A 13,928-nucleotide genomic window follows, 5' to 3' on the forward strand; every position below is an offset into this window, starting at 1 on the left:
ATGGCTGCATGGATGAAGGGCTATGTGAATTCATTGTCATTATTATTCTGGTCTTCCTATCCAGAGCTTCTACCTCAGTCAGTCTGCAGATTATTCTTTTTTTTTTTTCCAGAGGAGAAAGGAAACATTGTGGTTTGCTTTTGCTTAGGAGAGTTGTTAATCCAATCATGGATTCTGCTTCAGACAAAAATCCCCAAAATTCCACATATTGGAATTTGTAATTCTTTTGCACCTCCATACAAGTAGCTTGTACTATGTACAAAGCACATTGGTGACATTATCATTATTATTTTCAAATTCAGTGAATATGATATGTGAGAAATACTTTTTAAAAAAGTTGTTCAAGTGTGTGACAAACCGTGCAAGAGGTGGTCTTTCATATCAAAAGTGTAATAAATAGATTTTATTTTTTGCCCAAGATAGGTTGATAGAATAAAGTAATATCACATTCCAAATCATTTAAGAATGCACCTATGTGTTACATTTGAAAGTGCTCAAAGAGTTCAAAACATCTATTGTGTAATGCATTCTGAAAATATTCCTCATGCTTTGCATGACTGGATTTCACATAGAAAGAAGAATAGCATATATCCAAGGGCATCCATGGGGAAGGGTGAGTTAAGTCTTCCCCCATTAGATTGGCTCTGGACTTGTTGCCCTTCATAAGCCTTGAAGCCAGGGCTAAATCACCAGGAATCAGGGTTGGAACATTTGGCAGAACCCGTGAGATGGTTATGTTGGTGGCTATTTGTAGTTTTATCTCACCTGCTGAATATGTATTTATTGCTGTGTATATTACACTGGGTTTTATCTGTTTTCAGTTGCCAATATCATGAGATTGGCAGCCATCTATCTATCTATCTATCTATCTATCTATCTATCTATCTATCTATCTATCTATCTTATCTATCTGGATCTGGATCTGGATCTGGATCTGGATCTGGATCTGGATCTGGATCTGGATCTGGATCTATCTATCCAGCCAGCCAGCCAGCCAGCCAGCCAGCCAGCCAGCCAGCCATGAGCTCATGATTGAAGCCCCAACCCTTTCTTTTCTTTTCTTTTTTTTTAAAGGAAAACCATGTTTGAATAATATTCAAATAAGTTTGGGATATCTACTTTACTTTTTTCTGAGGTACATATTTCCTGACCTGCTATTAGGAGCTTAAAAAGTCATACTTTGGATTGGACATGGAAAGAAGCATCTTGAAGCATTCAGCCATTGAAGTCTGATTTAACCTTCTTGAGATGTAATCAAATTGGATTCTAACCTTTGTTCATTGGCTGACATGCGTCAAGAGCAAACACTATTAGACTTTAGAGATAAATATGGCTTTGTGTTAATGATTTATGTAACAGGAGACAGAGCTTCAGTTTCAGAATAATAATGTGCAGCCATCTGGATCTGAAGGGTGGGAATATATTATTTGTGATACACTTGTTCATTTATGTAGCCCCTGTTGGGGGGAAAAAACTCTTAAAAACTTTATAAAATAGAGAAAGAGTTATAACCTATCTCAATTCATTCCCATTTTGTTTTCTTTCCTGGGGGGGGGGGAACTTGTGAGGGACAGAGGTAAATTCCCATAAATAACTAAAATAAGCTTCCTAAATTAAGATAATATGAGTGTATTGGAGGGTGGGGATGTATAGGAGCAAAGCCAGGCAAATACACACAGAGCTAACAAGTGAAGACAGTGCTGTTAATTACTATACAAATGTAGTGCAAGGTGGATGTATAAAACTTTATGTATATAAATGTTTATATATAAAAATATTTGTCTCTCTGTGTATAGGGAGACTAAGCATAAATATGCACTCTAATACCTAACTTAACTTAATATTTAGAATTTGATTAAATGATTTAAATTTGTTTATTTATTAAACAAATTTATATGCCCACCCAACTCACACATCTGGATGGCTTACAGAATTAAAACCCATAATACAAACCAATAAAACCACCCCCACTTCCCTGGTGGCAACAACACACTCAGACCAACCATTTGATCAGTTCCATATCATCCTGGGGTCCTCAGGCCCACTGACAAACCCACTTCCTCAAGGGCTCCCAGAAAAGTATAAAAATGTCTACTACTTTGTTTACAATACAAAAAAAGTTTCACAGCTAGTTTCTTCCTTCATCTTTACTTATCAACAGACTTAGTGATGCTAACAGATTCTCTTCTTAATACTCTCTTGACCAGTTGTCCAGTGCCTGAGCCATGTGGAATTTGGTCTACCACCATCTAGAATCCAGGGCTGCATATGCTCTTTTCTGCACACTCTTCTTTTGCTTCAGTTGTTGTAGGAATCTTCCTGCTTCTTCTCACTGGCCATGGTTCCTTTGGTTTCTGGCTCCCCCAGCCATGGCTTCCTCTGCTCCATGTCTTGTCCATTCACCTCTCACTCCAGCAGCATCTCTTGTCAAACCTAGGAGACTCCCACCCTCCCTTTTTATTTACTTGTTGTGGCTTCTTTTACAGTTCTCTTTTTTGAATCCTGCATGCCAGCTTGTAGGTGATTCTAAGGAATTTTAAACTTTGTTTCCCGTTCTCTGTAAGTACCTAGGTGCCACATAGGTGCATTCTAAGCTGGGCCACTGGAAAGAGGGGGGGGGGAGTTGACCTTGACAGTTGCATGCAACATTCTTTCTGTTTCAGGACAGTTCATCCTTCCACACAGTATGAAACTGTGGGATGGTCTTCACATTATGCCTAAATCTCCATATGTCTGCTCCTACTCTTGTCAACTGAAATAAGAGTCTTCAGACCAAAAAGTCGTGAAAGAGCAACGTTGATGTCCTTGTTTCTCAAGCTGTATATTAAAGGATTTAACATGGGTGGAACAATGGCATACATTATTGTAATCGCAAAATCAAAGTGTGATGGTGCATCAGATGGAGTCCTCAGGTAAGCAAATGAAGAAGTAAACAAGAATAAAGAGAAAACTGTAAGGTGAGGGAAGCAAGTGGAGAAGGCCTTTTTCCTTCCCTGAACAGAAGGGATTTTTGAAACAGCAATGAAGATCTGTATGTAAGTAACAATGATGAAGGCAAAACAACCAAATGCTAATGTAAAACTAAATACTATACCTCCAATTTCAATTACATATGAATCTGAGCAGGCCAGCTTAAGTAACTGTGGGACTTCACAGTAAAACTGATTGATCACATTAGAGCAGAAAGAAGTAGTAAAAGTTCCAATAGTGTTTAATACAGCATTGAGAAAGCTGGCACTCCACACGCTGCCAATCATTTGGGTGCAAGCCTTCCTGTTCATTATCATTTCATATCGTAAAGGATTGCAAATGGCAACAAACCGATCATACGACATGACAGTAAGAAGAGAAATATCAGAGTCTGCAAAGAAGACAAACAAGAGGACTTGAGCAACACATCCAGAATAAGAAATATGTTGTGTATTAATAATGGAATTGATAATAGACTTGGGGACAATGAGTGAAACAGAGCCAATGTCTTGTAGGGCTAAGTTCACCAGGAAGAAGTACATGGGAGTGTGAAGATGGGAGTCAAAAGCAACTGCAGAGATAATGAGAACATTCCCTGTTATTGTCATTAAATACAGAATCAGAAATATAGCTGTGTACATAACCTTTAGTTCCCAAATCTTTGAGAATTCCAGTAGAAGAAACACAGATGTGTCATTATCCATTGTTTGGTCACAAATATCAGAACCCTAGAAGAAAAGGGAGATCTGTTAAAATATTTCTCTTGAAGACATTTGAATAGCAAATTCAATATGTTCAGTGAAGATTAAACTAAAACATAATTTTCCAAATATCTACAAACAGTTCCAAATATAAACATCCTTTCCTTACCACTTCAGTTGTCTTACATTAATTTAAAGTTTAGAAGTGCTGTGTCAATCACTTCTATCTAACAGTAATCATGCCTCATGTCAGCGCTTATGGTCTTGAATTCAAAGACAGTCGAGAATCTCATTTCTGTTTCTTTTAAATAATAAGATAATTGCAAATTTATGCATAGGTAGTATGGAAAAAGTCAAAATTTCAGCGGTGAGAAAACGAAAACTAACAAAGGCAGATGGCTTTGAATCTTTAGTTGCTGAGAATTTGGATTGGAATTTCAGTAGTGCAACCATGTCAGTGTTTCTGAATTAGGAATGCCATCCCTTTACCCCTCCCCCTTTCCTTCCTTAACAGCCACCTGGCAGAGCCATATAATGTGCTCCCCTCCAGCTCCATTTGGTTTATTTCTGGAAAGAATTTGCAGCAAAATATACAATTTTCTTCAGAAACCCAAAAGAAAGAATTGGAGATTTTGAAAGAATGAAAAGAGAAATCTTCAAATGTATCCTGAAGGGAAGGTTTAGGTCTCAAATGACATGGCTTGAATGTTTGTGAATTCTGCCATATTCAGAATTACAACCTCTAATTTTTTCTATTAATTCCCTTACCTTAATAGCTGTAGGAGCAAATTAATTCTGTCCATGTTGTGGCTAGCTGCATGAAATTAATTAGTCACATCATCTTAATCATCTTAACATTTCTCTGTAAATGGCCTTGAGAAAAGACTTCAGAGAGAGAAAAATAATGTTTTTGTTTGCCTGCATCTGAACCATATGATAATCAAACAGATTTAAAATAATCTGTAGGAGTCAGTTTTAATATAATCTATACCCCAGTGGAGTTCCTACTGCACAGAACAGAAAATAACTCTAAAGAGAACACAGATGTAATTTTAGTTTACATGAATTTGACTTCTCTACAATTTGAACTCACTAATGCAGCTTGTAGATGAGAAATGTAAAAATATAATGAGACCTGAATATGTCCCCCCAGCACCCCAAAATGGAGGGACAGTAGAAAGGCCTGAATTGAGGGAAGGGAAGGGGAGAAATGTTTTCTGCATTGAACAGCCCTGAAATGTGGAGGCCACTCATTCCATTCCAACAGTTTCTTTTGCTTGTCACATCAACAATGCAAATAAGTAGATTTATTTAGCAAGAATTAGAGAAGGGAGAGGAAGAGAAAAAAAAATGAGAGAAATAAATAAATTGCTAAATGGATGGATATATAGATAGCCTTAGAATATGAGTATGTGAATGTGAAAGGTGGCAAAAATGGAAAAGACATTGGTTTACCCTCCTCTTCAAATCTAATTTTAGGTTATTAGGTGTTCATTTTCATCTGTTCCTGGAAGCTCTTTTATTCCTCCTCTAAAACTTATTGTTGTATATGTATTTTCCACCTATAAATATTGGTTTAAAAAGGTTTTCTGTATCAGAATAGTTTTACCAGCTCTTCTCTGTCTCGTCAGAGACTTGCTTAGCTCCCAGGTGTCCTGCACAGCAGATCAAAATGAGCTCTAGGGCCTTTTTTTCCCTTTCTTTCCCTTTGTTTTTGCTTTAGTTTTCCTAATTAACATAATAAGCTAATAAGCATTAGAATTCATGTAATTAAGGAGATTGTTATGCAAACTAATAAGCCTAGTATCTATCCAATTCAGGATACTATTCAGGATACTATTATATCATTCTAAAGGCCAAGAGATCTCTTGGCATTATGATCTAAGCAGTGAGATCTTCTCCAGATTTTACTGAGAGAAACACAAATGCAGATGTGGCTTTGCAAGGCCATTCCAGGAAATGCTGGAGAAGGGTGGAGGCCTCACTTCAGTTATATGAATGATGGGCTTTAAAAAGATTGCCCCAAACTTATAAGATGCATCTCCCTCCAATTAATTTTAAAAACTGGGGGGGGGGGGGCAGAATGCATATCCAAGTCAGTCTGCAGAGTCACCCCCCACCCCCAGCGGAGAAAGGAAACACTGTAGTTTGCTTTGGCTCATGGCAAGATTTTATCCAACTCATGGATCCTGCTTAAGATGAAATCCCCAAAATTCCTCTTCAGATTCCCCTTTATATATCTACCAAATTACATTGTACTGAGCAGAAATTACCTTGCTGGCAGATCATTTTTCAACCTCAGTTAGCATAATATGTGAGAAATCTACAAAGATTCTTTTTTAGGAGAATAAGAAACTCTGCAAGACATACAATTCCAAGGGAAAGTTTTATTGAATAGATTTCCCCTCCCCCAAAACTTCATAGAATATTCTGAAGAAGTAAGATGTTCACATTTAAACTCATTTAAGAACAAATCTATATGTTACAACTGAGAACTATCAAAGATTTTAAAACATCCACAATTCCTTCTAAAACTCTTTTAGAAGACTAAATATTCAAACAACTACTATCTTCCAAATGTATTCAAACAGGAATGATTCCTTTTGATACAATGTTTCAAACAACAAAACAAGCCAAGACACTTTTTTTCTGAAGAAAACAAAGTAACTGTTTAAATCATTGTCATCCTCATCCTCACCAAAATGATCCAAACAGAAATGTGTTACAATGTCCAAAGTAAAAATATTCAGCTAGTATTTAGTAGCTGAGAGGAAAAAAAGGAGGAGGCAGAAAGAGAGGGGCTATGAGAATACCCTTTAGAATGATTTTCTTTTTAATTTTTTGTTTTGCTTTTTGAAAAAAAATCTTTAAAAAATCTTTTATAACTATTATTTACATATGCATGTGTATCTCCTTTCTCCTTTTTGCTTTTTTGGTTCTTTGTATGTTTTACTTAACTATTAAAAATATGTTTTAAAAAATACTAAAAACTTCAATAGATTTTAGATTACAACTTTTTCAACAAGAAAAAGTTCAGATATGATTCCAATGCATTTATATAGAAAAGGCCTGAGTATATGGTTATGTTGTTGAAGATGCAGTGAAAATAATGCTTTATTTAAATATATGATTTCACAATGTCTGACAAATGTTCCATTTGGAAAAGAGGTTTTTATGTCCTTTAACTCAACTTTGAGATTCAATATTTTCAGATGCAGATATAATATTTTGGAGTTTATTCCTATCACATGGGAGGTGATACCAGATAAAGAAAGTGGATTTTATGTAAATGTAAAACTAAAAAAAAAAAAAAAAAAAGGATTGTTCAGCATTGGAAAGATAAGCATATGGCTTCCACTATTTAGTGGCCTGCAGAATTGATCAATATAAATTAACTATGGATGGCTGTAACAAATTATGATTTCCATCCATTGAAGTGTTCACAGACCAACTTCATATGTCTGTGAATATGTACCCTATATGGGTTTTTTTTTTTGCTTGTTTGTCCCCCCCCTTTTTTTTTAGCTTTTCTCCCCTTCTTTTATCATTCTTTATCATCTTTTCCTTTGTTTTTTTAAAATGTTTAGTTAATTAAAAAGTTACGATAATAAAAACAATAAAGTAAATAAAGTAAAATATTGACAAATAGGACACTATTCTTATCCTTTTTTTTTTTTTTTAAAGAACTTTCAAAATTAAGTTAAACATGTGAGATGGAATTCACACTAGTCTTTCTCTTTGGTTTTATTTTCAAAATGTGTTTCTACTCTTTCCCATTGATAAAAATGACCTCAGATCAAAAAGCCTTGAAATATCAACTTTGATGTCCTTGTTTCTCAGGCTATAGATTAATGGATTCAACATAGGTGGAATAATGGAATACATTACTGTAAATATGAAATCAAAGTGTGATGGTGTGTCAGATGGCCTCCTTAGATAAGCAAAGGAAACAGTAAACAAAAAAACAAAAAATGGATAAGATAATGAGGTGTGGTAGGCAAGTGAAGAAAATCTTTTTATTTCCACTGACAGAAGGAATTCTCAGAATGGCAAGGAAGATCTCCACATAAGTAAGAACAATAAAGACAAAACAACCAAATGTTATTGTGATAATAAATACTACAACTCCAGTTTCAGTTACATATAAATCTGAGCAAGCAATCTTAAGTAAATGTGGGATTTCACAAGAAAACTCATGGATAATATTAAAGCATAAATAGTGTTTAATACAGCAACAAGAAAGCTGGCAATCCATATGCTACCGACCATTTGGGTGCAAACCTCCTTGTTTGTTATCATTTCATAATGTAAAGGATTGCAAATGGCAACATACCGATCATATGCCATGACAGTAAGAAGAGAAATATCAGAGTCTACAAAGAATAGAAACAAAAGGTCTCGAGTTACACATTCAGAATAAGAAATCTACCGTATGTTCATAAATGAATTGTTAATGGACTTGGGAACAATGACTAAAACCAAACCAAAGTTCTGCAGGGCTAAATTCATTAGGAAGAGCTACAATTTTTACTTCATAATTTTAAGAATATTTTTTTCTAGCCCCTACTAAAGTTTTGTAATATCTGGATGCTTCCCCCCCCCCCAACAATGCATTCCTCAAAGAGAGATGGATGTCAAGCAATCATAAGAAGTTAAAACTGAACAAAAAGCAGTAGGTACTGCTATGGTAGAAATGAAGAAGGAACGAAATGAGACAGAGCCAAGAGAGGAAAGGGTCAAAAGATAATGGCAAAATAAAAGAGGATAAAGAAAATACCTATTTCACATTGTAAAGGGTTGCAAATGGCAACATACCGATCATAGGCCATGACAGTAAAGAAGGAAATATCAGAGTCTACAAAGAATACAAATAAAAGTACTTTGTTACACATTCAGCATAAGAAATATTCCTTATGTCCATAATTGAATTAAAAACAGCTTTGGGTATAATACCTGAAACAGAATCTTATGTTATCTTTTGTTTATTTTCAACGCCAAAACTTTCCAACAATAAGTTTTCTTAAAATTAAGTACAAAATCATCTGCTCTATATTTATACATTTAAAACAGTCCATTAAAAAAAAAATCTTTCAAATCCATTTGGCCCCTTAACTGTCACCAATCAGCATTCTTAACTCCCTTTTGCTGTTTCCAAAAATTAAGATTTTTCTTTTTAATCTTTAAACTTACTTAAATCTTCTTTCTTCCAGGATAGAAGGAAATTCTCCCGATGTACAGAAACTTGCCTTTCAGAAGGTTTTTAATTTCCAAGTAAATCATTAATAAGCCATTTCTGATGGTAATTAAAAGAGGAAGTAAAAGCAAATCTAGGGTCTTTTTGGAGGCTCTGAGCTGTGGCTTGGGCTCAGTGTTTCCCGCAACTCCCAGAGTGCTCAACCTGCTGCAGTTATCTAAAAAGCTTTCAAATTAACATGTGTTTGAAAGCTCAGTTAATGTATCAGGCCCTTATTCATGAGAAACTGAAATATCATATATCCTATCCTATCCTATCCTATCCTATCCTATCCTATCCTATCCTATCCTATCCTATCCTATTATTATAATGTGGTCTACATGGGGCTGCCTTTGAGGACCACCCACAAGCTTCAACTGGTCCAGAATGCAGTGGCAGAGGCAGTGATGGGCTTGCCTCGTGAGCCACACTTGTTGCCAGTTTGGATCCAGGAGTGATTCAAGGTGTTGGTCACTCCCTCTAAAGCCTTACATGGCATAGGGCCTGATACCTGAACTGACAGGTGACTCAGCTGAGTTGTAGTGCTCTTTGGTCTGAAGTGTACAGAACAGAGCACTGTGGTATGGTCAATTTAAGCAGCTAGTTATTTGAGGTGTCAGCACTGTTACCATTGTGGATGGTAACAAAAGGAACACAGCAGAAACATACTGAAGTCTAAGGAGCAATGCAGGGCCAGAACAATGTAATGTGTTCTTGCTTGTGAGTGGAGTGGCATTGCTTATCTGGATTTGGGGCAGGAAGACCAAAGCAAGGTGGAATATATCAGGGTTACTTGTACTGTTCGATATTACTCCCAATGATTTCCAGCCTTTCTAAATCTTGATCAACCTCGGTATTGCTTTACCTTTGCCGTTAAATAAGGAAGTCATATCTGAAAAATAAGGATGTAAAGACAGTGTGCATGTTCAAAGAGATGGGCTGTGATCACACAGTTTGAAGTTGTCATCTTGGTGTTTTACATGCACACACACTCATGCACACACATACAATAACACCTGGGTGAGATCCATTCATTTGAGGATGGATTCTCAGCAGCAAATGCAATAAAAAAACAGAAGATCTAATTTTTCTGGGTTTAGGCCACAGAAAAACCTACTAAGTTTGCTCATGATTTTAGAAAGAAAAGCAGAACTATAGTACACTTGAACTTGATTTTAAAGAGGCAAACAATTCATTGAACAGCTATAACACAAATTTAGATCAAATATTCAGTTTAGATCAGTGTTGCTCAAACCTGGCAACTTTAAGATGTGTGGACTTCAACTCCCAGAATTCTCCAGACAGCCAAGTTTGAGAAACACTGATTTAGATAAACATAATTATATTGTCAAGAGAGTTCTTTAGCATTAAAAGTATAATCACTAAAATAAAAGACAAATAAATTTTTGCAATTGAAAAATAGCTTTTTAATGTTCTAAGTAAGAAGAGATGACTTTTCCTGCCTCCTACTGTGGTGTTCATTAATATTTCATTGGGAATTGCCTGTTACGTGGTAAAGGTCAGTAAGAGAAATGAGCAATGAACATGAACAATGATGATCAGAACAAGGCCCATGACTTCATCCCATTTCAGAGCATATTACTAAAGTTAATTTTGCCAGTTAGATCTAGCCCTGAAGAATAATGAAGAAAATGTTTGTTTTAATCATATATGGTTCTGCTTTAATGTTTCTTCATTTGAAGTAGAAGAAATAAGAGTCCTTGAAGCATGATTCTATCCTATATCTACATGCACACACAGAGACAAAATATGAGAACCCCATAAATGAGTGTGTGTGTGTGAGAGAGAGAGATTGTTTAGTTCTTATTTTTAACATTTTTGACATTTTTGTTTCTTTTTTATTTCTATTTAATTAAATAAAAATAAATTAAAGAAACAATGGCAACATTTTTATTTAAAGATGCAGAGATGTGAGGTCTATGGTACAGAACTAGGGAAGATAAAATTCCTACCTTAACTTTAGGTGGAAGCTCATTAAATTTCTTCATAATTCAGGGAACCAGAAGGGGAGGGGGGAAACAGTACATTGGACATACAACAGGATCTGTACTTTATAGAAGACGAAGAAAGCATTTTTAGAATTATTTCCAGTTACTTTATCAGCAGTGTTTATATGTTTGTGTGTATGTGTATTCTGAGAAGCATAGAGTGAGTTGTATAAACTCTGCCTTTGAACATATGCCTCTAAGGGAAGAGAAAGGGGGACCTAAAGAGAGTTGTCAATAACATATACCATGTTGCTGTCCAACTGCCACTCCCATAAGGATGTATTGGGGAAATTGCAGGGAATATTTCAGTCAGTTTCCTATGGACACAATAATACAGTTTTGAAAATTATCCTGCTAAAGACATATTTGTACATACAAGAACCAGGCTTCCTTTGAATTGATAAGCCTTTACTTCTGTTGATGCCAGATATAATCCCCAGAATTTTCACTTCACTTCTACTGGAATTTCTTTCATAAAAATATATCTTTACACTATAGATAGTGCATAGAAAATACATAGCTGACATTAAACTCAGCTTTTCTAAAAAAAACTCAGACCACAAATGTGAAAAACATACGTACAGAGAACAATTAAAAAGGTAAAAGCCCCTGAATAACAGAATGCCAGGTAACAGAAACAAAGTATTCCCCAAGTTTTTAAAAAATGAAGAACCATTTCTAATCAGCTCTGAAGGACTCTTGGGAACTGAAGATGTTTCTAAGAAGTCAAAGCAGACATGATGAAACTTGCTTCAGATGCAGCGAATCCTTCAAATCCCACATTGATTGGAGGAAGCAGCATGAATAATGTGACAATTTTCAAAGGAAGAATAACAATGCTTCAGTGAACAGAAAGGCATGTGCTGAATTACCTAAAGCAACACTGAACTGGAATTGCAAATATCCTTGAGTGAAATTTACAAGGAAAGTAAGTAAATATCTTCATCATTTATTATCTTTATGTATTTATTATCTGAGACTTTGACCATTCATCTTTTATTTGTTATATCTTTCCAAGTATTCTGCTAAATAATAAAGTCAAGTCCTATTCATAATAATGGCCTAGGTGTGTGGTAACTTGCAAAATGCTTTTTCTACACACCACTGCATCACAATATAATGGAGCTGGTCAGTACAATGAACAAGATTGTTGCTACTGTCCCGTCAGATTTTATGACTGCATTGCACACCAGATCAATGGCCGCAGAGGTGGCTGCTTCTTGGTCTAAGAAATACATATAAGATTTGATAAATTACATAATTTGGCAGCTTTTGAATACGTTGTTCCTAAAATAAGAATCTCCGTTTACATGTATCATATCATACTTAGAGTTACAGGTAAAATTGAACTATTAAAATGCATCTTTTGTAAATTGTTGTGGTACAAGGTAAGACTACTACCAGGAAACTATGCTGGTCAGAAACCGAAATAAAATTCCTGAATGATTGCATGAATGCAGTGAGAATGGATTACTTAAGAAACTTGCGTGGTAAGTAGGAGACAACTATGAACAGCTGATGAATAAATATGGACTGAATATAAAGTGGAGAGACTAGTAGATGTGCGTTGGTATGGAGACAATGAATGAAGATCGAATTGCCAAACGAATGAAGAAGATGTGAATGGGCAAGAGAATGGTGAACAAGCAGAAAGTTGTGGCTGGATGGAACTGATGAGATCCTCAAAAATAGAGAGGTGAGAAGCTTAACTAAAACAAGCAACAACAATAAAGACAGTGTAAAAATGATGTGTAATGGAAGTAGCAATTGTTTATAAGGTTAAAAATATAAGAAGTATAGTGAATCTAAGTTCAGTGAGATTTCCTTTTTTTTTTTTTCCTCTCATGCCTTAGTTTATTTTGCTGACTACTTCTCATTCTTCTTCTGTGCTTTGCATAACACAACATAACACTGTTTACCAAGAATGGGAATAGCAAGATTGCTATGCATGTACATATGTAGATTTAATACATGCCAACTGATCTTTGAAACTCTCAGTTATGCAGAATATTGTGGTATATAACTGTTTGTCCATCAATGTCAAAAGAAAAACTTCTGGTCTTAATTGTATCTTAATCTTTAAAATCCTCTGAATCATTTTCTCTATTTGAATCCAAAATTTTCTAGCTTTTTTACATGTCCACCAAGTATGATAAAATGTCCCTTCTTGTTGTTCACATTTCCAACACAAATTTGAGATGCCTTTATACATTCTAGACAATTTCTCTAATGACATATACCAATGGTACATCATTTTATAAAAAATCTCTTTATAATTATAACAGAGTGTAAATTTCAACCCTTTCAACCACATATTTTCCCGTTATTCCATCTGTATATTATAACCAAAAATGTTAACCCACTTTATCATACTTTCTTTCACTTCTTCTTCTTCTGTTTCAAATTTCAATAAAAGTTTATTCAATTTATCAATTACATGTTCATCATTTGTACACAATTCTATTTAAATAAGAAAAACATTGACATGTTACCCAGATATTTTACTTTCTTCTCTATCTTAAAAGTCATTTTATTCATCAATTCTGTTTGAACTATTTTCATATTTTTTGTGAACATCTTCATCTTCTGTTTATTAATCTTGAAACCTGTTAATGCAACAATTTCTTTTATTTTGCCCATTAATATTTCCATTTCCTTTAAAGGATCTTTGGGTTTTAAGGGCTGATAGGAATAGACTAATTTGATTTTTGTGGTGCTGCTACATTTCAGATGTTCACCAAGTAGGTACTGTGAGCCAATAAAAGAACAAATGGACAAGTGGAAAAATTGCCCAACTTAATTCTTCTATCATGGTGATGAAATGGTGATTTCTTTCAGTGTCAAACTTGGACTAATATTTTATTTATATGTAGTAATATATGATATTTAAATATTATTTATATATAATATCTAAATATTTTTAAGATATCTAAAATATTTTTAATATTAAAAAACACATTAGTCCACTGTCACCTTGTTCAGAAATCTCCCTTATGAAAATATTATAGCCAAATA

The 13,928-nt window shown here is 34.8% G+C and overlaps 1 protein-coding gene and 1 pseudogene across 1 annotated transcript; both read right to left on the reverse strand.

Annotated features, from left to right (window-relative positions):
- Positions 1-2,717: 2,717 nt before the first annotated feature.
- LOC112542288 (olfactory receptor 14A16-like) lies at positions 2,718-3,674 on the reverse strand. The gene has a single exon (XM_025174784.2). It carries the CDS (start codon positions 3,672-3,674, stop codon positions 2,718-2,720), a length of 957 nt encoding a protein of 318 aa, XP_025030552.1.
- Positions 3,675-7,421: 3,747 nt separating this feature from the next.
- LOC148215543 (olfactory receptor 14J1-like) lies at positions 7,422-8,018 on the reverse strand (annotated as a pseudogene).
- Between the last annotated feature and the right edge of the window lie 5,910 nt (positions 8,019-13,928).

This window comes from Python bivittatus, unplaced genomic scaffold (genome assembly GCF_059951505.1).
Source record: "Python bivittatus isolate LINGU-HERP-01145 unplaced genomic scaffold, Pbiv_v1 ctg000470_np1212, whole genome shotgun sequence".
Lineage (NCBI taxonomy): Eukaryota > Metazoa > Chordata > Lepidosauria > Squamata > Pythonidae > Python > Python bivittatus.

Coding starts and splice junctions, on each gene's coding strand:
- LOC112542288 (XM_025174784.2), bottom strand. CDS start 3,674: ATGGATAATGACACATCTGTGTTTCTTCTACTGGAATTCTCAAAGATT.